Here is a 22,717-nt window from a genome sequence, read left to right as displayed (position 1 = left end):
GCAACAAGTTGAATGCAGAAATTCGAAATAACCATTATGTACCGTTTCTTAAAGACGGTGGAGACTAGTTTGAGGAAGGTTCTTTTGCACTATTTCCAATTTCTAAACACGTGTTGTTACAGTCAAAACTTTTTCGTCGAGTTCTACGTTCAATATCCCTGGCATCCTTCGAGACTTCCCAAAGGCCATCTAGGAGCATCATGTGCCGCAAGGGACGGAGCGAACACAATGCTATCGAGTTCTCCAGGGACGTGCTGCGGTGGGTATTTCATGTGCCGCAAGGGACGGAGCGAACACAATGCTATCGGGTTCTCCAGGGACGTGCTGCGGTGGGTATTTCATGTGCCGCAAGGGACGGAGCGAGCACAATGCTATCGGGTTCTCCAGGGACGTGCTGCGGTGGGTATTCCGGCTCTTTTCTTTGAAACTGTTCACTCAACATATTCATTGAATAGATTGTTGTTACACGTGGTGAAGAATGGCCGAAGAAGAAGCTAGGCTGACGATGGCAAAATGTAAGTAGCTTGTATTCTACGGTTTTTACAAGAGTAAATTGAGTGTCAAAGGTTAATTTACGTTTTTGATATGTCCATCTTAATGTCGAGCGAAGGTTTGCCATAAGACCGGACAGAACGAAATTCGGTGTCTAGCTAGTTTAAACCCGAAGTGTTAATGAACATTTTCAATAGTTACCAATCCAGGTTAACAGAACCAGCTAGTCTTCACCTTACGCAGAACAGTGTTTTTATAAATAACTTTCTATCCATTTAAACCCGCTTCTGTTGAGTATACAGTGCGGGCACAACACCAGGCCTCCTTATGTCTGATTTCTTGAATCACTCTGGGGTCGGAGCTGGCTCACAAAAGCCCTTAACATCTTTTTTGCCGATGATTATCCACCCAATGGTGAAGCATCATAGACCAAAGCAGTGGGAAGGAGTGGGTGAGAAAAAGGGTTTGAAAAATCTCATTTCAAACCTCAATTAAAAATACATACTTGTGAGATTAGGTTTTCGTAGAATAGGATTTCGATAATTTTGATAAATGGCTAGCTTGAAAAGCCTTTTTCTGATTAACGCAATTATTTGCCAAAAAAACATGAAAATAAATGCCTCCCTTTAATTAACGCCATTTTCAAAAGACTGGTACGAAGTTTAAAATGTCACAAGCAACGGAAAAAGGAAAATAAAACTGCTAGGTTCATTCTTCGTTCTCATGCAGCGATTAGGAATTAAACAGAGATATTTCTGATACTCCTCATGTCTGTATTCTATACTTCAAGCCAAAATATCGTGGCTTTTTTCTATTTTCGTCTTCTAATAAAGTCATTCCAATCGACTTATTTAGTGAGAGAATAGCAAATAAGGCAGAAGCAATAAGCCCTATATCCTCTTGGTGATTTGCTATAGCTTTCAATAGCAGAAAAACCTTTGCAATTTTGTATTCCTACAAAAGCAATTAACTAGCCAATTGTTCTAAGCCAAGCAGCTAATAAAATGTAATTAAATGTATTCTGGACTAAAAAAATTCAAATAAAATGTAAAGTTTTTGGAAACAGCATCACTATCTAAGCATTTTGACTGTGAAAACGATTTAACAATTACTCTTTCATGTTGAACCAGTTTATCGTTTAGTTTAATAGTTACCTTCAGTGATTTCTCCAATTTTCCCTTCTACCTTTTAATGGACAATTTCTCTAAAACATCCTTTATCTAGAAATCCCTCCTCTACTTTGGCAAATTCTTCCTTCAATAAACCCTTCCTCTAATAACCTTTTCTGTAGAAAACCTCTTTTCCAATTCCTCTAGTCAACCCACCCTTTAATAAACTAATTGATATATTCGTTGCGTGTACGTGAGCTATAACATTTTATTTTGTTTATAAAACATACAAGTCTCTAATATTATATTATCAACATACTTTATAAATGTCTGAAAGTTTTTGCTTTATTTTTTCAAGGCCATACACAGGGTTTTGTACAAATGACATGTGACATTTTGACATACATCAAAACCTTGCCGATGCTTCTTTGTTGGAGGCAAATCACTTCTTTAGGTGAACGTATCTTTTCAACAACAAAAGAAAATCAAGAATTTCTCAAGCTGCTTTCTAATGATATTTATAAATTCAAAGTAAGATACAAAAGCCAATAGCAGTGAATTAATTGTCAGGCAGCATCAAACACTTTGCTTCAATTTATTTTCGTTTCTTCATTGTCTTTATACGTTTCACATTATATCAATAAAGATAATATAACATTAGATAACAATAGGTTAACTAATCATTAAGATTTTTGTTAATTTTAAATCAGAAATGTGAACATCAGAATCCGGCTAATTAGGTAGCTTCTCGGCTTTTTGGCTTCTCGGCTTCTCGGCTTCTTGGAATTTGAAAATAATTGATGCTGGAGATATACAAATGCCTCAACTCTCTTTGTGTGGAATATCTTCCGGACAAAAATGTAGCCTAGAATCTAGGCAGTAAGAATTTTAAACAGTTTCGGAGCACCAACACATTGTCATATGGGATTGATTCATTATCCTTCAGGGTTGCCATCCGATTGAGCACTTTGTCTGACTCGATAAAAAGCCTGGCAACCAGTCTTAGCTTCAAGAGATCAATCAAAGAGTAGAAAGGTGAAAATTGGCCATGCAAAATTTGTAGATTGAGGGTATCTGGGAAATTCAGCAGTAGCATAATTCTTTATTAATTTATTTATTTATTGAAATAAATGTATTCTTTGTATAAATAGTCATGTTATAATTTTGTTGTCAACTGTATCCATTCAAGAAACACCCAAAAGATTTCAACCTCGCTTATGTCCTGTTTTATTGATAATCGGCGAGATAAAAACAACAGCCGTGACTTAACAGTGATGAAGTGCAACTGCATAGCAAATTTAAGGTAAGGAAATTATGACACGTTTAACAAGAAACGCAGAATAGCCAAAACCCTAAAGAATTTGGTATATCTGGAATTTGGTATATCTGGAATTTGGAATTTGGAATTTGGTATAGGGATGTTTTTGCTGGTAAGGCTTTTCGAAAGTAGCTTCAAAAATGTTCTAATATTTTCTAATATTTTACGTCTTTGCAAACAACGTAGGTTATCATATTTATGTAAGCAAAACGGCTTGGTACCCTGGAATATGAGGGGCATTTTATCGTTGTTTCGAAAATTAGGAAAGCATCTTGTTCTTATGAGGATTGACAAAAAGGCGTCCCTTGGAATACTGCACGAGTATCTCGGTCTGTTAGGAGGACATTTCTCCAAGTGCAGAAGGTCACCCGTATCTTATCACACCAGTACAACCACTCTAGTCACAGCAAGCCAATGTTAGGGTTAGTAGCAAAGACAGAGAGAACAGCCATTAATTTGGAAATAGGCCAAAACAAAGAGTATATCAACAATTTTAATGCTACTAAGTTAAAAGGAAGAACGTTAAAAAGACAACTTTTTCGACATTCTCAACCATTTATAACCTAATTTATCTGACAATGACGTAAAAGATTCAATCAAATTGTCAAAGATAATACACGAAGAGCGTTTTGGTCAAAGTTAACATCGTTTGAATCGACCATCAAGTTGATGAGGTGCGATGTTACGCGTAGTACATAAGATTGGTCTTCTTCTTGGCCTGTACTTCCAAAATACCTAAAAAACAAACAATTGTTTGATTGTATATTTTCATGCTATAAAAATTACAAAATATGTCAACAGATTTTGATTTAAATTTGATTTTTCTTAAATTCCTCAAAGTAATTTTTTCGAATTCATTCTATGTTTGTAAATTAAATTTAGCAAATGGCAAACAGAAATACTAGCAAGAAACAAATCTAGACAATTAAAGCTGCAAACAAACCAATACGGTTTTACTTCATAAACAGATAAAGGTAGCTTTTGTTAGACTGAGTGATAGTCGAGTCACTTCTTGCGGACAGTAGCAAAATTGCATGTTTTATATCTATCACATGCTCACTACAAGAAATCTGATTGGTTAAAATAAACCAACCAATCATCAAAGACCAACTGGTAGTGAAGCTTGTTGGTAAAAAACCCTGCCAATCAACAAGGCCAACTAAACAACAAGGTATTATTTCAATGATGAAAATAACAGCTAGACTAGACATAATATCTGTCAATTTACGCAAAATGACAGCAAAATGACAAGCAATTACATCATATTTCCGTTAACTCGAATTTCCGATATTTCCAATTGTTTATGCATCAATTAAATCTTTCCAAATACATTAGGATCCCTTGATAATTCGAGCATTACTTAACTCGACCCGTTTTGACCTTTCTTTTTGAGGTTGGAGCTATCCACATTATATCGTTAGAGGAACTGGTTTTGCAAGGAAACTCAAAATTGCCTTTTTAAAAACCTTTATGACATGAAAGTGAGGCAAACGAAAACTCTTTTGAAAGAACCGTCACTTTGCAGCAACAAATGTAGTTCAATTACCATCAGCAGAACCTAATTTTCAGGAGGCTGGGAAAGGTTGACAAAAAGAGTGGAGAGAAAAGATTGTCACTGGAAGTTATACCTAGACTTACTCCATGAGCCTCTGTTTCGCTACTGCCTCACTTGACGGACGCTAAAACTTTTGCCTCACTCTCTTTTGTAGCGTCCGTTAAGTGAGGCAGATGCGAAACAGAGGCTCATGGAGTAAGTCTAAGTTACATCCACTACCCTATACGGTGTGATTGTATGTATAGCAACGCTATTAGAGCGATCAAGCATAATGCATTGGTACGCTATGATATAAAGTCATTTCTAATCATTCTAAAAACACCTAATGCCATCCAAAGATTATCAAGTACGAACCTTCCATGTAATCTTCGTGTTCTAGCTCTTTTGCTTCCCGCCTTAAGGCAATCATCCCCTGATTGAAAATAAAACCAATGAATAAATATCAAATATCGATCGAAAAAAGGTTAAGGAACTAAATTTCTCAACTTCTTTAGCCATTATAGAGTAATTTAGTCAGCAAGTCTAAGAAGCATTAATGCTACTTACCGCTTCAACACAGACAGCTTTTAACATGGCACCGTTGAAATCATCCGTACAGCGAGCAAGTTCTTCATAATTTACCTTTGAACTGGCAAGATATGCACGCTTATCATTAAATAATCATCGTCATTTATATAAATAAACATAAATAGAAATAGAAATATAGATATAAATATTTATATAGTAGATAACAGGCTAGGAATGAGGCATGTTCTCTGTTACTCAGAGTTTCCTGCTTGCGCATTCATTAGACAAGCTCCTATATATAAAGCTTTCTAAAAATTCCTAAAGCTCCTGGCGTCAAAAAAGTTGTTCTTTTACTGAGCATCTGAACGTAACACTTAAAACATTACTCTTGAATTTCACGTAAATTTTCAGACGATGTATAGGCATAGCCTTAAAATAACTAATTTTTCTAACTTTCATCACGCAGTGTTCAAGTTTCTCAGCACCTGCAAAATACTATGGTCTCGCATGGTTCTACTTTCAGTAATCTTATTGGGAAAATGAAGCTTATCGGTCAAATAAAATTGTCAATCAATAAAAGCAGAAGAGAAATTGATTGGTCAAATATACATATGACAGCCAATCAAATGGCTAGGCAGAATTTTAATAAATAGCAGTAACAACCAGATTTTGTGTAGTTGACACGAGCACGCTTGCAGTGCCTAAAGGCAACTGTTAAAGTGGCTAGTGAATTTTCTACTGTTGACACAAAAGGCAAATGTTATTGGGATCAAGAGCGTTTGTTGCAGGACAGATGTTATTTAAAAGCATCTAAGATCCCCTCCACTTTTCAAGACGGTAGTGAAACGCAACTCAAATACCTGACGTTCATTTTCCTCGAATGAATTTGAAGAATTCTTGCTCGGGCTTCTTCTGTCGGATTAGGGAACTCGATTTTCCTGTCCAGACGACCTACAAAGTCAAAAATTGGTAAAAAATTCCAAAAATGTTTACAATATTTATACATGTTTACAACTCGTGTATAGAAATGTATGCAAAACATTCATTTCCACATCATTAAAATAATATTATCTATTCAGGTATGTCGTGGAGCTATCTATCAAATTAATCGACTTGTTACGATAAAAACAAATTAGAACCAGTGGCAGTACAACTCGACTCAGTTGAAGTGAATTCAGTGCCAGCAAATGTTACACATACATTTTAACATTAAGAACTCGGCAGTTATTTAGTTTGACTGAAAATCCATATATTTATAGGTAAGAATCTGCTTAGAATCCTTGTTCAACAAACTCATCTACTCTCGCTTTCAAACAATAGAACTAGACGAACAGTTCATGCCACAAAGAGGCCCACACATCCCCTGAACGAGATTTTACCTGATCTTAGCAAAGCTGGATCCAAAATATCGACTCTGTTTGTCGCTGCAATGACTTTTATGTTGGTCGAAGAACTAAATCCATCAAGTTGGTTTAGCAGTTCCAACATAGTCCGCTGCACCTCCCTGTCACCAGCCTTTTCACTATCAAAACGCTAGAATAAAAAGTAAATAGACAAATCAGCCCTATATTTCAGCATCTTTCGCAAAAAAACTGCTCTCTCCAGACTCACTTAATTCTTTATGGAGAGGTTAGATTAAATAATTAGTGGGAAGGCTGTTCCAGTCTTTCTAGCAACAAAGTAAGAGTTAAACTTGGCAACTATCAGTGGTTCTTCCAACTATCTTTAACAAGTAAACATGCTTACTAGAAGAAGCTGGTTGGTGTTGTCATTGAAGCCTCAAATCGTTGCGAGAGAAACACAATATTGGTAAAACTGGCTAGCATGTGTCAAAAGAGGTGCACCAGAAATGGAGGCTTATCTTTCACTATTTGCTCGACTTTGCAATATTTCAAAGTGGAAATCATCCTATGATCTGCAATCGTTTGCTAAAAAACTATTTAATATCTTATACTAGAAACACGATTTGAAATTTTAATAAAACCAACTCAAGTGTAAACGAGCTCCTCAAAAAATCATGGACACTTTATAGACTGACTTGATAAGAAAATTGTTCGGATTGGGGTTAGGGTCAACCCGACCACTTCTATGAATTTGACGTACCTTTGTTCCAATGGCGTCCAACTCATCAATGAATATGATAGCAGGTGCTTTCTCCTTCGCAAGATTGAATGCATCTCGTACCAGCTTTGCACCATCACCTATAAACATCTGCAACACCAAATGCATTATTAGAAACAGCAAATAAACCTTTTTTCATATGACAGAGATATGGTTGCTTAATCCAATGCACAGCAATGCTATGTATACAGTCGAGAACTATGAAGCACCAACAAAACCAATTAAACCTAAAATTCGACAGCTTTTATTGTCAAGTACTTCTAATCGAAAAAAAGGCGATATGAATCTTTTGATCCCCTATGCAACATCAAGGATAAAACCTTAAAGCATGACATCATCACCCTTCATAGCCTTTCATATTTGCAAGAAGAGACCAAGTGTATCGTGCAACGACCTCTGGTTAAAAAACTTCTGAACTTCCGTATAAAATTCTAAGCTCCTGAACCCACGCAAAAACTGTATCCAACGCTTAATTTTAGAAAACTTCGTAAAAATTATCGTTCTTGAAATCATTTGTATCTATTTCGAGTGATTACGTTAATAGTGTTTCCCAACACCAGTTAAAAGGCACTCGCCATTGATTCTACACAGGTAATGACTAAAATCTACATACCTGAACGAGTTGTGGTCCAGCTAGCTTGAGATATGTAGCCTGAATGCAGAAAGGAAGTGCTCTTTAAAGAGAAGAGCTAAAGAAAGGTTTTTACACAAAAACAGTGGCTTAAATGGGATTGAAATAATCAGAAATAATACGAACGGAGAGGAGCGAATTGCCAACAAGAGGAGTGAATGTACTATAAGCAGAATTTTTGACAGCAGCAAAGAGGGTTTCTGTCAAACATAAGTTTAAAAGAAAAGTTGAGCATTTCTTCCCCGCACTATGGAAAAATAGACACGCAAAGCAATTAAATCAAAACCATAATTTCAGCAAAATGTTTGGTACCTTAGTTTCTGCAGCACATGCTCTGGCGAGCAAAGTTTTGCCAGTGCCTGGGGGTCCATACAGCAGCACACCTTAAAAATTAAAAAACTCATAACCAAAATGAGGAAAAGCATTTAGGAATAACTATACTTATTAGAATTATATAGAATTATATAGAATTCTTTGATCAATTCAAAAAGCATTCATTACGAATCTCATCTTAAAATTCGACAATTTGGTAGATGAAAAGACACAGTAGCTGACTTACGATTCCTCTAGTGTAAAAAGGGCTTTTTGCTTTATCTCTTAATCTTAGGGATTGAATTTGAGAACAAACAAGTACCACAAGTCACCACTGTCAGCTGCAATGGCCTCCAAGGTGCAAAGAGCAAAGAAAGAACTTCAGCTCTAAAACACAGGCCTCCCTAGATATTTAATGCTTATTAATAGTTTCTTTCTAGTGAATATTTTCTCACTAAATTCACCTCACTAAAATTTTAAAGAACTTACAAACTTCTTGACACATACATTCATACAATATTTTACGAAGAACCCATGGAGACCAACTGTCTTTCTGCGCTTATATTACAATACCTTGTTCCCCTAATATCTGAAAGCACTGAGCTTCTTGGGGTAAGAAAGATTACCTTTTGGGGGTTGGATTCCCAATCTTTCGAATCTCTCCTTGTGAGTCATCGGCAAAACAATCGCTTCAATGAGCTAAAGGAGCAAAAAGTATGATGTCAACATTACTATGGAAGAAACATGAATTCTTAGTTGATTCAAATGTTACAAAATCATTTGACTCAATTAATAAACAGATGACAAGTGCCAGAGAGTTCAAAACTATTTTCTCAGCTACCAAGTTTACAGTCTCAATAGAAATGGATTGCCTTGGTAAGGTTAAAATCTTGTAAGGTCAAAATCAGGTCAAACCAACAAAGCCCTGAACTTAAATAGGACAAACATCGATTAAATGTCGCAAAAACACGGCAACACAATTCTTCTTCTAATGATAAAGAGTATTAATGGCACCTGAAATTCAGAGGTCCTGTTTCTTTTAGGTTAATCATACCTCTTGAATCTGCTGATCCAAACCACCAATATCGGAATATTTTTCCGTTGGTCTCTCGTCTACTTCCATTGCCTTAACACGGGCATCATACCTAAAAGGTAGAAAGCATCAGCGCTTGCTTCGTTTTATGCACACATTAACTGATTATTCTAACAGATCAGTTCAGACTTTGATTAGTGCATCCCATGGGATAACCAAGAAAGGTTTCTGTTTCAAACTAATGACCAGCGTATCACAAATAAAACAAAAGCATAGTTAACAGATAGATCCCTCCAACAATGTTCATTAAATTACATAATAATTTCTGAACCAACAAACAAACTGATTTCTTACCCAAAAAATAGAAGAATAGGCCTGATCAAGAAAGAAAGAAACTCATAAATTTTGGAACCTAAAGTAGGCAGATTCTTCCAGTAAACTTTTTATGTGTCGTTTAAGACATGGCTATGGGAACAGTAGAGAATTGCTGGAACCTACTGGGGGACCTAACAACCTTGCCCCTAATCCTGGTGGTCCCGTAAACATCTTCATTTGCAGTACTGTGATAAGAATTCTGATAAAACACTCAAGTTTCTCCAACAAGTCTGGGTAAATCTTTAAGTTCTGATTAATTATCCTCTTAATGTAGACAACTGAAACTCACTCTGCTGGTAATGTTTCCAGTATGAGGTATGAGTCTTTGTTTACGCCCTGCAGAAATATTGAAAACAAGAGTCAACAAGCAAATATTTACAGCATTTTATTTACTACTTCTATGTTCTACACTGTTGAAACAGGGAAAATGAGATTATGCAATACATGAAAAATTGTACTCACTAATTTATATGGGCTATGTATTTCCTATGGGCTAAATTTGGCCATAAATTTGGGTATTCTAAGGAAAGTTTCTTAAAGAGCATTCCTTTTATAATAATAAGATAATAATAAGTAGACCTTCACAAAATCTTCAGATTTCTCCTTTAAAAAATTACTCATAATAATTGTTTATCAAAAATGACCACCTTTTTCAAAATATTCAAAACTCATTCATATTTCCATTAAAATTTGTATTCTACTTACAACTAGATCACCAGGTTTTAGCTCTTCGGGTTCAACAAGACCGATCACTGGCAAGAAATAAGTCTAAGGGAAGAACAATGAAACCTGATTACAGAGAAATATAATTTTGAATGTGTGAATCAGACCTGGAGTGATGTCAATAGGGCATCAAAACAATGTATAAAACATACAAGAAATATTTGACAAGGAAATGACAAAAGACCAATTTGAGCATGTAGAAAAAGATTATTAAAAGCTTATAAGGGAAATGGTGTAAAACTTTTTTATCTGATCAAAAGGGTTTGAATTTCTGTGATTTGTTAAAGTTACAGGATAACTTGCATCTTATTTCTTACAAGGTAATTTCACATTGCTTATAACTACCTGTCTTGTAGAAGTTTTGATAACAGCACATTTTCCCTTTCTTTGAGAATCCAGATCAACATTGGCCCCATCCTCCTCAGGCTAAAATTAATAGATAAAAACAACATTTACAACACCAAATGAGATGAAAAGGCCATACAAGTGAAACTCTCTTTAGTTTTAGTTAAAATGATAAGATTTATAATCAAGGTTTATTCAATTTGCCACTATTAGCGGCTATTCTCTTTATCATCAAACAAAATATTGTCGATAAATATAATTCTAAAAATATACCTGATCTTCGGGATCTATATCAAGGAGCTGAAATATAAAATTTTCAGACTATTATATTTTTTAGAACAAAATTATATTGATAATTGGGCAATTCAGTAAAAGTTGATAAAGGATCCAGTTCAGTTCAGTTTAATATTTTAAATTCTCCACATACAATTTATCATAACAAAACTAATCAATACAAACAATTTACTAAACTACAATAATAACAATAATGCACCTAAAATTAATACAACATACAAATACCGAACAAAGAACAAGATAAATTGCATTGGGGGAATTACTTAAAGGAGAAGCTCTCTCAGTAGTTAAACTAATCGATTGAGAGAATACCATGGACCACAGTGATCTTTCCATCTTACAGTCCATAATTCTGACAACAGTTGGTCAAAAATCAAACTTTTCCTGGACTTCAAGATCATCAAAACTGTGTTTCAAAACTTTGACGCAGTTGAGACAGTAAAAGTCAAGCCTTTATTAAAAAAACCAAACTTTGAAAGATGACCAACCTCAATAACATTGGAGACCAAATAAGGTAGGGTCTTATTAACTTTTATCTTTTCGGTATTTTCCTGCAAAAATTCAATGAGAATCATGAGTAAACAAGAAAAGTAAGCTTGTTTTTATGAAACAAAATCAAAATTGGCTTCATTAAACATAAAATGTGCTTTGAAATTTCTATTGCAAATAATAAATACACTGGAATTGCCCAAGAAAGGACAGTTCAATGAAGTTCTAAAAGAATAAAAGGACAGGCTGTGCTTCAGTGAATCAGACCCTGAGGTGATCAGATTAAAGCACAACTAAATTTTATCAATGGCAATTAATTTAATATAAAGAAGACAAACAAAATGACACAGCTCTAGAAGTTTTGTTAATTGTTTGATGATCTAAGTATGTTTGATGATTGTATTTCCTCAATTAATGAACTGTCCAATATTAGCCCTGATAAGATAATAAATTTGCTATGAGCAAAAAACATCAATCATTGTTCACTTACAGTGGAGATTTTGTTCACAGTCCATTTTTTGTTCATAGAAAAGTGTCTTACTTAGATTACCTTTATGCATATCACACATATATTTCAAAAACAACAAAAAATGATCTATCTACATAGTATTTCTTCACTTTGTACCTTTATTTTGTCTTTCATAGCTTGCTGTTCATGGCTGACTCTCATTATTTCACTTTTCATTATCTTTAAAAAAGAGGAAATTGTGACATCTGCAAAAATTTGGCGTTAAAAAATGGATATGGCATAAAAGGGTCTAAAAATATGTCTAACCCTAGAGACAAACCTATCCAGAAGCTCAAAAAGTGGTTTATCCAGATTTTAATGACACGATTTTCCTAAAACTAATGGGAAATGAATAAAAACATAGAGAAACTACTGTCTAAACCTGATTTTGCCAAAATATACTTTAAATTTAAACAACTCCACAACTGTAGCAACTGGCACAGAGTTGAGTGGTTCAGAGCTGTAGTCTTATCTTCTGTTGGATCCAAAAATGTCAGGCAGAACATACAATTGTTTTGAAATTCTCAAAAAGACACAATAAATTGAATAGAACCAACACAATAACTTTAAACAACAACTTTAAATAAACATAGCAAATGTTTAAAAATAAAGGTTACCTTTACTTCATTGTCCAAAAGTCTTATTCTACTGACCATCTCTTCTGTGGACATTTTGAGAACATCTGCACCAAGTTCCTCCTAAAATACAATAAATATTAACACATTCACACTACCCGGAGAACAATAGCGTCTTATTCAATCAATATTATATCAAACAGCACTTAAGAGTCGACAAAAGGCTCTTTGGCAGCCATATGCACGACTATGCGTACATTTATTTGTAGCACAACGAAATTCTTGTTAAAGACCTCTGACACAGTCCTCAGTGGCATTTGACGGTTTTATCAAAGGCAAGACCAAAAAATGTGTCTTTTGTTTTCTTTAAAGGTACATTAATATAAGAAAATTGCCCCGAAGAATAATTTTCACTTGTAATCAACAAACTATTGTATTTACCTCGGCATCTTTCCAGATTTCTTTATCTTCGAGGGTCGCCATATTTTTGATAATTATAAATGCCGAGGTGAAATTGAGAGCGAGGCTATTTGTAAGAAAGAAGAGGCAAGTTCAAGATGCACGAGAAGTTGTAAATCCAATGAGGTCAATGTGGAAACAACTAGGCATAAGAAAGCGGTTTAGAAATGGCAGGAATGTTTGGATGCCTCGTCTCAGGGCGACTGGTGAGGATAATTTTATTTTGCAGAAATGTAGAAGGACTTTTCAATTTTCAAAGTGAATTAAGTGCTGAAGCAAGCTTATTCATCCCCACTTTGCCTTATCTGACCAATGTCCAAAATCAAGTACAGTCTTTGTTTGTTATGACTCAATTATATGCGCTATCTGAGCAATTTAATATCGATTGTATGTAGTAAAGAAAATATTACCTTCACATGATGATATTGTAGCATAAAATATCATGATTTAATGTTTAATTTATGTATATTGATATAAAATGTAACTGTTCAACGCTCAAAATTCAACTAATAGTAAAGCATAAACATATGTTTTTAAGGCTGCGAGCTTTCCAAAGCTAGGGAATGAAATCACTGAAAACTTGACTGATAGATGATTCATAACGTGAATTGAAACAGGGCCGTTTCTAGTCTACACAAATGTAGCAGGTGAAATGCAGTGATGCTGCATGCTGCAGTTTTTATTATGTAAAAAGTTTTCACATGCAGAGAAAGGAAATTTACATGTAGAAAATGTGGTTTGAAAGACTGGAAATACAAGGTCTCGTCATGAACTTCAATGCTCTGCTGTCATAATATTTAGTCCATTTATCTACTAATAATACTGTACACTTACCCACATCATTTAACCTCTACAAGTAAGCAAACATCAATGCTCTAAGGGCCTTAAACATGACCAATATTTATGCTTACTGACATAAGAAATCAGTTTGGGTTGAAGAATATAAACAAAGCCTTTATGTTGTCAGGCCTCTCAGTTTCCAGACTGGAAGCTTTGTTTCTTGCACAAACAAGTTCATTCAGAAATCACACACTTTTAAGAAATTTGTATTGTTAATGATGTATTTTATAAAAATAGTGTATTCGTAACACAAATTTTGTACTTGACAGTGTCATGTAACAATTCTCATTCTTGCTCATACACTGTCTGTTGTTCCTTTCCTGCACAATCATTTTCTATTCCATTGCTAGTTTTAACAGATAAAACTATAGTTTATTAACATTTCACGTCAAAAGAAAAGGAAATTACCTTCCTATAGAGATATTTGTAAAAACCATATATCTCTTTGGCACAATATAATTTATGAAAACCCTGATATATAGTGGTAAGTAGTTAAAGCATTGAGGAGTGAGACAAAGCAGATTTAATTAGAGCGCTTTTATAAACAACTGCGTGGAATGAAAAAAGCTCTAGCAAAACTTTTTTGCGTGGGCTATAGCCCATGTCTCTGGGAGAGGCCTAGATATTGTGCGTCTTAGTCATTTGCTTTTTTTAAAAGTTATCTGTATAATAAGATAATTTGTATTCTTCTTCGATACTTTTAAACAAATTCCATTGGATACAATGTACTTTGAGTTCCTTCTTTGTTAAAACCCCATTGCTCTGCATCACATATTATTTATTTTGTCAAGGTGCCATCTGTCATAGAAAAAGTGCCACCTCGACCACCTTAGCCATTGTATGATACTTCGGATATAATGTATTCAATTCATGTTTAGATCCCTTAAATTCATGTTTAGATCAAATAATTCTTTGGTACAACAAAGCTTAAAAAATCGCATGGAAAAGCTGCAACAACATTAATATTACCACTTTTACTTGTGTTTTGATCTGGAAGTGGAAGTTTTAATCATAAATTGCATGCCTCAATGGAACATTTTGCTTAAAGGTGCATGATCAGCCATGCACCTGCTAAAATCTGTACCTGTATTGTTTTATGTTTATTGTACAAGAAAATAATTGTGTCCATTTACAACAGGTCACAACTGATTTCACCCAAATCAACGAGAAGCAAGTGGTGTTTAATTTGCCCGACTGTGAAAGCATCAATCATGTTGTTATATTCTTAACGGGTGTCCAACCTTTTCCTGATGGTTTTGGTGGATCCGTGTATTTCTGCTGGCCAAAAATGCAGACAAGCTGGCATTTGCTTGGTTTTATTTCAAATGAGAAGCCTAGTGCAATATTCAAGATTTCTAAGGTTAGTAATTTAATTTTCAAGAATTTGATGAAGATATTGCAGAAGAAAAAAGGTTTATTACAAGTCATAAGAGCAAACTAAATGATATTGTAACAGGAAGCTTTGTTATTTGAATAACTTGGAATACAGATACTGATAAGGGTTTGTTTACTCAAATGTTTGCTATGAAAAATGTTATTCTTAACTTTATTTTAACTATAAAGGCCTTCAGTTCTGTGATCTTGCTTTTTGTTGCTAAAATCAAATCCATCTTAGAATAAGCTTCTTGCTTTAAAAGGGCACATCAAGCTATTTTTGGCAAGATCAAGTTGAAAGCAATGCAACAAGTATCCAAAAGACAGTAGCTTGACAGCAAGATGTAACAGAGGGGAAACAAGATAAAGATTTTTAGACCAACCCCTTAACTGTCATAAAATTCCTTTTACTAGCCTGCGCGCAGACTCAGCTGGTTTTCCCAGAGATGATTTTGTTTGAATGGAAAACTTAATTTATTTCCATTAAAAAAAATCATCTCTGGGAAAACCAGTTGAGTCTGCATGTTGGCTACCTTTGAGTAGCAGGGAGCACTCATTTTAAAATACCAAAAGAAACCCTCAATCTTGTTGAATTGATAAATTAGCTCCAGTAAGGTGGCAAAAAAAGCACCCATCAACTTTCCCTATCTGACCTTTCAAATGTGTACATAAGGATTAAAGCAGGCCTTTTCATTAACAAATTTTCACAAGGATGAGAAACCACCTGTGTGGATGAACGGTGATTGTCTGTCCAATGGTGTTTGTAACCTCTTTAGAACTTCTTTAGAGCATGAGTTTCTTTTCTTGGTTCTTGTGCCAAGCACTCTGATCCACTAAACAAAAATAGTCTTTCAATCTTTCACATTAATAATTTATCCCTTTTCTCTTCACACTGGGCTTTACACAGATTTTGCTAGTTTGTCTCCTATTTATTAAAAATTCAATCTTTTTAACATACTTATTTACCACGCTTTTCATAGTTGTTCTTCTTATGAAAATATGCATATTGAACTCTGTAAGATTCAAACCATCCTTGGTTGATAAGTTAATCCGGGTATATCTTGACAAACAGTTTAAACCTACAACTAAAACTTCTAACCTTGACAGTAATAAACAGCTTCCCTTGTTCTTTTTACCCTTTTTAGGAAACTATAGCCTCCGCATTAAGAAAAATATTACTAAGCTTTTGAAGAAATGCTACCCTAATATTCAGCTGAAATTTGTGTTCAGATCACCTTTCTCTAATTTCTTTATCCTTAAAGAGGTTGTGTACTGTTCCTTGTGTCCTCTCTTGCGTCCTGATTACTCCTCTGGCATACTGCTTTATCACACAATTTATGATTACTCTTTGTTTAACCTTTCCCTGTACTTTTTTTGCCTGTAATTAGATACTGAAAATGACTCTAGCTAGAGTCAAAACGTTTTTAATTTAATTTAATAAAATTGAATTTGTCTATGGGAATGGTACAACAAGGAATTGTCTAATACCAGATTTGTCTACTTATCAGGCTGTCATGATGTAACAAGAAGCTTTCAATTGTTTCAAGCATTATGTCTCTATCTTTGTTGTGGCACTTGTTAGTAACTTTTCTCTTCAAATACCAAAAAATTGAAGTACTGCTAAAACATCCTTGCAAAAATGTCCTGGTAGTTCTCCAAGCAACTAACCTTAGTGATGAGCAACTGGTTCTTCAATAATGGTTTAGCAATTGGATTGGTGATTCATGAAATAATAACATGTTCTGTGAACTCTGTGAATACCAACATTTTGATATGTCATGTAAGCTTAACTGTTTTTAAAGTTCTGCCTATGAACATCTGCAAAATGTCATTACTCCTGTTTTGTCTCTTTTGATGTTTCAATTTCATTGAGAAACTCATTAAACTCTATTGCTTTTTAGGTTAAACTCCTTGAGGGTGGGCATAATCCATTTTCAGAAATGTCAAACCCTGATGATCATACCATGGCACAAATTGGGATTTCCTTGGAACCATTGTCAGAAATAGCAAATCAGACACCAGAAACAAATTCGATTCCATCAGGAGTTGTTTCTTTTGTGGAGTTCACACAAAAAATGCTTCACAGTCTTTTTAACTTTGTTGCTTCATATGCCACCACACAACAAATGATGACACCAAACCCAACAGAGAACTATGTCCCACTTAGCGTCCTTCAAACTTGGTACACAAACTTTGAGAGAAAATTAGCAATGGATCCTAACTTTTGGAAGGCCATGTGAAGTTAGTCATGAACTTTGTTTTAATTTATTCTAGCTGAAGAACTCTTTGCTCTTATTCCTTACCAGCTTCAGGGAGTGTGTATCTCAGCTTATTTGCTGTACATACTTTAATTGACCCAGAATAAAAAAGATAAGTTTGTGATTGATTCAGTTATGCTCAATGATATTTATTGAGTTACTACAAAATAATGATAGCCTTATAAATACATTTATATAGAAATAGTTAGTCAAGGAGTCTATTTGGTCTTCACACAACCATCCCTCTTTCTTGCCGCTCCCTTCTGTCTTTGTCTAATCTTCATTCATATATTTTTATTTCAATTGAAAGATTTACAGAAGCTATTGTGTGTAACTTATCTAGTTTGATTTCAATTTAAAAAGAAAAACAAAGAATCATAGATCAAAATCACTCTATACACGTTTGAATATATGCAGAGCTACATTCGTGAAATAACTGTGTGGTATGGGTAAAACAGGCATTGCCACAACATAAGAAATTTTATTTAGGCTATTACCCTCCCATTTATTCACACCTGTTGTTTACACTCGCCAGTATAAAGTTTTTTATTAAATTTTTTTCATGATTTCAAGTAATTATTTTCATATATCAGTTTAGCACAAACATACAACAACTTTTTGTTTAATTTTTTTAATTCTGATTTGATTTTTGGTAGAGTTTTTAAATTCTCTCATTGAGATGTGCAGAGATATTTGTTTAAAAGTATGTCTGCAGCTCTATTTGTTATGTTAATTTTTAAATATCTATACAAATTTTTATTCAAGTAGCTATTTTTCTTATTATGGAAGCTTTGACCTGTTGAAATTTGCTAATAAATTTTATTGCAGTGGCTTCAGATCAAGACTTGTTGAGTTTTTAACTGAATAGCCAAATATAAAGCAAAATGTGACATAAATAAGCCACAGTCTTTAACTCTGGTTTGAAAAAGAGTTCTTTTGTTATTCTATTTTAAGAAAAAGATGAATTTTTTTTTGTTTTCAATCCTAAAAAACACCTTGTCACTTTCATTCCAAAGACAATTTTTGCCGTACAGGATGCATTCTATATACTATAAAGATGAGTTTTCACAGCTTAAATACCCTTATAAAACATGAAAAATTCAAATCAAGACTTTGTTTAAATGAGTACTACATAAAGTTGCTGTATCACTTTATCATTGCTTTGAGCTTTGAATCCAATTCCTCGGCTGCAAAAACTCCAAATTCAGTTATTATCCCCCCTGTTATAAGTGCCCCTGGGGTCACATCAAATGCCGGATTGTAACAGTTTATCCCTTCAGCAGCTCGCCTCACACCACTGACATGAGTGATTTCTTCTGTATTCCGCTCCTCTATGACAATTTCATTTCCAGATTTTAAGTTAAAATCTATTGTTGTTGTTGGAGCAGCTACATAGAATGGCACATTGTGATGTTTTGCTGGGAAAAGAAAAAAACAAAACATATGACAAATAACAAAATAATACTTAAGACCCAGGAAGCAGGGTCCAGGATAGGAACACATCCAGTATTTGCTTTTTTATGGTGATTATTCTAGCAATATGTTAGTAACTGCTTTCAAGCCTAAGACCACATTCAGGGGATCAGCCAGCAGCCCTAGAGACCTGTAAAGTGTTCTATTCCATTCCAAAGGGAAATATTTCTATTTCTTGAATGAGTTAAAAGATGTAAGAAACATTTCCTATGATAAAGGTTTTTACTGCCAAACAACCTGTCAAGTTTGTCAGGAAAGGAAATATAATGAAATGCAAAGGGAAGGTGAAGAACAAAAAAATGCAAAATCAGGAGGAGTACAAAAAATTACACAGAGAAAGACTCACAAGGCATGAAAAGACCTTCAATGCCTGCCAAAAGTCTTGCAACACTGACATCAATCTCTAAGATCAAAATAAATCGTCCCTCTCTCCCCTACAGAACAATGTTGGTTTACTATCAAACGGGTTAGGATTTTAGGAAGCACATTCTTTTGCGCTTCTTTTATGATATTTCTATAAATGATCAACATTGTTTTAGGGGGAAGGGGGCAGAAAAAGTAACATTTTTTCGGGAAAGGAATGAAAGATATCTAATGCAACACAAATTGATGGGTGTTTCAAGTACTTTTGGCAGGCATTGTTGACAGTTAGAGAAAGCAATAGGAATATAACAAGTGCAAAAATAAAGGACCAAGAAGAATTTGCAAAGCATAGAAACATTCAAGGGCTTCAGTGTCTGTGAAACTCAGAAGAAGAATGATTTGGGAGATATATAATTTGAATGAGATAATTACAAGCTCAAGGAAATCACTAATGAAGATTTCTATCAAATGAACTCACCAGTAATTGCTAGTTGGTATGTACCAATCTTATTTGCAGTATCTCCATTGGCAACAATTCGGTCAGCTCCAACAACTACTGCTCCAAGCTTATGTTTTGTCATAAGCAGAGATGCAGCTGAGTCCACAATTAGGGTAGATGGGATTTTTTCAAAGACAAGTTCATATGCAGTCAGCCTTGCCCCTTGATTGTAAGGCCTTGTCTCTGTGCAAAATGCATGCTCTAGCTTCTCTGTCGATAAAATACAAATATGTTTATGGGTAAGGTTTTTAGACCAAAAATTTCACTCTTTGTTTAGCTCTTCTCAAAGACCATAAATCTGAAATATTTTAAATGGCTTTCTTGAAAATCTTTTTCATCACATGTGAAACAATTTAGATGCTATGTGAACTACAAAATAAATTACACAACTATGTTCATTCAAAACTTTCTGGCAAGTGGGCTTTCTATGCTGAAAATAATGACCCTTGGATAAGCTATTATGCTGGCTGAATTATCAAGCCAACAATCATCTAGGGTCAGGGCACACTAAAGAGTCCCAAAATGTTATGTCATAAAAATAAACACAATCACCTAATTTTGCACATATAGATGAGTGGTTAGAAGACTCCTCTTACACTGGTTAGAAGACTATCTAACAAGCAGAAGTAATTATTCAAAAGTCAACAGAAAACTCTCTGGAGCAAAGCTCTTCTCTTGGCCCTCGGTTATACATTAGAAACGCATCAGTATTTAGAAAAGAACTAAAATCAGTAGCCAGACTTTTAGAAACTATTTCTTATGAAAGAAAAAGCAGTACCATAAGTTATAAGGATGTTATTTTTGTATATTATTAGATTCACTTTTAGGCAATTTTAACAATTTATATTTAGGTGGTATTGATTTATAAGATTTGATTAGCTAAGATTGTAATAGGCTTACTTAAATTTTGTAAATATTTTCTGTTTTAAATAGCATGTCCACATCAGCATTATTTACTGCTCAAATTTTAAACCTGCTTAAACAAATAAACAATGTATATATGCCTGTAATTGTGTGCCCTATATGACTGTTCCTTTTAACTCCTTCTTTATACATGTATCCATTTAGGTGCAAATACAGTTTTAAAAGTTCTGATAAAACATTCAAAATCACCTTTTTGATGCAAAGACCGGACAACACCAAGAGCAGTGCCATACTTGACGGTCGCTAGAGATCCTGTATTGCAATGGGTCAAAACTTTCACTTTTGCCTCACCAGCTGTCTTAAGGATGTGTTCGCTTCCAAACTGGCCAATCTTCATGTTATCCTCAATGTCTTTCTGCAACATTCCTTCGATCTCTTTAATAAGAAGACCTTTCAATGATTGTGCATCTCCAGCCTTATCTAAATGTTGCTGCACAAATCTCTTGAGGTCAACAGCAGCCCTGGCAATATTCACTGCAGTTGGCCTAGCAGAAACGAGATAATCCAACTTCTCTGCAACATAGTTAACAAGGGTGTCCTTTGATTGAAAGTCTTGTTTGAGGAGGTCCACTGCAAGACTCAAACAACCCAATACAGCAATAGCTGGAGCACCTCGAATCTAAAAATCATGAAAATATCCATTAACATTTAAGATACTGTATTTTCTTGAATAGCAATAGATTTTTATAATTCATGTTTTAAAAGGGACAATGTACCTGTGTGGCTTGAAAAACAATGGAAGGAAGTTTTAACAATAGCTGCCCTTGAATAAAAACAGCAAAATTATCATACCCAAAGGTAAGCCTTTTTTGCAAAATCTCTGCTAACTTACAATGAAACTACCGTGCCATTCAAGAATTGTATACTTTTTGCAGATGGTAAAGCAGGTTTTTCTTGATGACCAGCTGTACCATTACAGCCCTGTGTGTTATTGGTCCATAAATATTGCTAAAAGTTGCTAATGAGGTTAGTAAAATTCAGTTAATTTGCGCTTGGTTAATTTCAGCATGGCATTTGATCCTCTTCTTGCAACTTTGATTCTAATTTTCATGATTTTTTCCGAGAAAGAAAGTCTATTCCCTCAATAAAAAACCTCGGATTCTTATTTGCATCCGTATTTAGTTTTGTATCATTTTGTTTTAAAACGTCCACACTTTCAAGCTAAGGATATCGATATCGAATAAGCTTTTTAGCCACTGACACATCATAATGAACCACTCTTTGTCACCAAACATTCTAGTATAAAATAATTCCCTCTAATGATATTATACAAATAAATTTACTTGCAAATTATATCAAATTATAAATAAACTTGGAAAATTAGTTTGTTGGTAGTGTTATGTAGTCTGAATTGTTAAGAACTCATTATTATCTATCATGATCACCGCTATATCCTTTTTGCTAGTCTCGCTGTTTACTATTGTTCTGTTATATTATGCCTATTGCCTAGTTCCAGTCTTGTGACCCTCGTGCTTGCACTGCGATAAATCTACTTTTAGAATTTGTATTGTTCTCAATTTCTTCTTCGTGTTATCTACGGATACAAGTTGTGTTTTCTTTACACTGTTATCTTAATATGAATTATTATTGTACTGACTTTCAGTGAGATTAGTTGATTGGTAAAGGAATTGTAAGTAGTGAAATTTCATAATTATATATGAGTTGAATATTTTCATTTACCTAATCTCTAATCATTATATTTTGCAAATGATCTTTCAGATCTGATGCTAGGAAGATAAAATAAAGTAAGGTAGGTTCCAATCAAGACAAAATGCACACTGAAAACATACTAAAATTCAATGATACAAGTAAACTTATATTTGTCAAATGAATTTCCTTTGCTGCAAGATAATTGATACACGTTGAAAAATACCTTCATCTCTTTGATTGCTCGCCAACCATCTTCGACAGATTTTATTTCTTCAAATACACTTTGGAGTGGAAGCAAAAGTTGGTCAAGGATATGCAACTTGCCATTTTCGTATTTAATTGCCTCCAAAGTCGCCATGTTTGTGCATCAGTGAAGTCAACCTTGGTGAGATATAAATAAAATGCTTCCTTTTTAGAAATTTTCTTTGGTAAATTCGAAATCGGTTTAATAACCTCTTTCTAAATAGCGTTCTTTCTTCTTTGACAATGT

At 34.3% G+C, this 22,717-nt stretch overlaps 3 protein-coding genes across 3 annotated transcripts; 1 reads left to right on the top strand and 2 right to left on the bottom strand.

Annotated features, from left to right (window-relative positions):
- Positions 1-3,374: 3,374 nt before the first annotated feature.
- LOC135696612 (26S proteasome regulatory subunit 6A-B) lies at positions 3,375-12,955 on the bottom strand. Its single transcript, XM_065216068.2, has 18 exons — positions 12,829-12,955; positions 12,430-12,510; positions 11,930-11,992; positions 11,304-11,366; positions 10,795-10,821; positions 10,522-10,602; positions 10,159-10,221; positions 9,743-9,789; positions 9,100-9,190; positions 8,672-8,744; positions 8,046-8,116; positions 7,716-7,754; positions 7,085-7,192; positions 6,361-6,514; positions 5,842-5,932; positions 5,021-5,102; positions 4,829-4,886; positions 3,375-3,654 (listed from the first exon to the last, which is right to left on the bottom strand). Exons 1-18 carry the CDS (start codon positions 12,868-12,870, stop codon positions 3,602-3,604), a joined length of 1,287 nt encoding a protein of 428 aa, XP_065072140.1. The 5' UTR covers positions 12,871-12,955; the 3' UTR covers positions 3,375-3,601.
- LOC135696623 (protein Hikeshi) lies at positions 12,909-18,082 on the top strand. Its single transcript, XM_065216081.2, has 3 exons — positions 12,909-13,052; positions 14,825-15,046; positions 16,962-18,082. The coding sequence occupies exons 1-3, from the start codon at positions 13,014-13,016 to the stop codon at positions 17,298-17,300; spliced, it is 600 nt and encodes a 199-aa protein (XP_065072153.1). The 5' UTR covers positions 12,909-13,013; the 3' UTR covers positions 17,301-18,082.
- LOC135696617 (methylthioribose-1-phosphate isomerase) lies at positions 17,697-22,586 on the bottom strand. The gene is made up of 4 exons (XM_065216076.2): positions 22,451-22,586; positions 20,767-21,196; positions 19,633-19,863; positions 17,697-18,736 (listed from the first exon to the last, which is right to left on the bottom strand). The coding sequence occupies exons 1-4, from the start codon at positions 22,583-22,585 to the stop codon at positions 18,465-18,467; spliced, it is 1,068 nt and encodes a 355-aa protein (XP_065072148.1). The 5' UTR covers position 22,586; the 3' UTR covers positions 17,697-18,464.
- Between the last annotated feature and the right edge of the window lie 131 nt (positions 22,587-22,717).

This window comes from Rhopilema esculentum, chromosome 18 (genome assembly GCF_057945365.1).
Source record: "Rhopilema esculentum isolate cy_ngs chromosome 18, ASM5794536v1, whole genome shotgun sequence".
Taxonomy (NCBI): Eukaryota; Metazoa; Cnidaria; class Scyphozoa; order Rhizostomeae; family Rhizostomatidae; genus Rhopilema; species Rhopilema esculentum.
This window is presented reverse-complemented; position numbering and strand designations above follow the sequence as displayed.

What these genes read in the sequence shown, in the direction of transcription:
- LOC135696617 (XM_065216076.2), bottom strand. Translation starts at nt 22,585, where the DNA reads ATGGCGACTTTGGAGGCAATTAAATACGAAAATGGCAAGTTGCATATC. An exon ending in CCGGTCTTTGCATCAAAAAG is followed by an intron (nt 19,864 to 20,766) that starts GTGATTTTGAAT and finishes TTTTATCGACAG; the next exon opens with AGAAGCTAGAGCATGCATTT. An exon ending in ATACCAACTAGCAATTACTG is followed by an intron (nt 18,737 to 19,632) that starts GTGAGTTCATTT and finishes TTCTTTTCCCAG; the next exon opens with CAAAACATCACAATGTGCCA.
- LOC135696623 (XM_065216081.2), top strand. Translation starts at nt 13,014, where the DNA reads ATGGCAGGAATGTTTGGATGCCTCGTCTCAGGGCGACTG. An exon ending in GCCTCGTCTCAGGGCGACTG is followed by an intron (nt 13,053 to 14,824) that starts GTGAGGATAATT and finishes CATTTACAACAG; the next exon opens with GTCACAACTGATTTCACCCA. An exon ending in CAATATTCAAGATTTCTAAG is followed by an intron (nt 15,047 to 16,961) that starts GTTAGTAATTTA and finishes ATTGCTTTTTAG; the next exon opens with GTTAAACTCCTTGAGGGTGG.
- LOC135696612 (XM_065216068.2), bottom strand. Translation starts at nt 12,870, where the DNA reads ATGGCGACCCTCGAAGATAAAGAAATCTGGAAAGATGCCGAG. An exon ending in GGGAATCCAACCCCCAAAAG is followed by an intron (nt 8,117 to 8,671) that starts GTAATCTTTCTT and finishes TTAATTTTTAAG; the next exon opens with GTGTGCTGCTGTATGGACCC. An exon ending in ACACGAAGATTACATGGAAG is followed by an intron (nt 3,655 to 4,828) that starts GTTCGTACTTGA and finishes TTTGTTTTTTAG; the next exon opens with GTATTTTGGAAGTACAGGCC.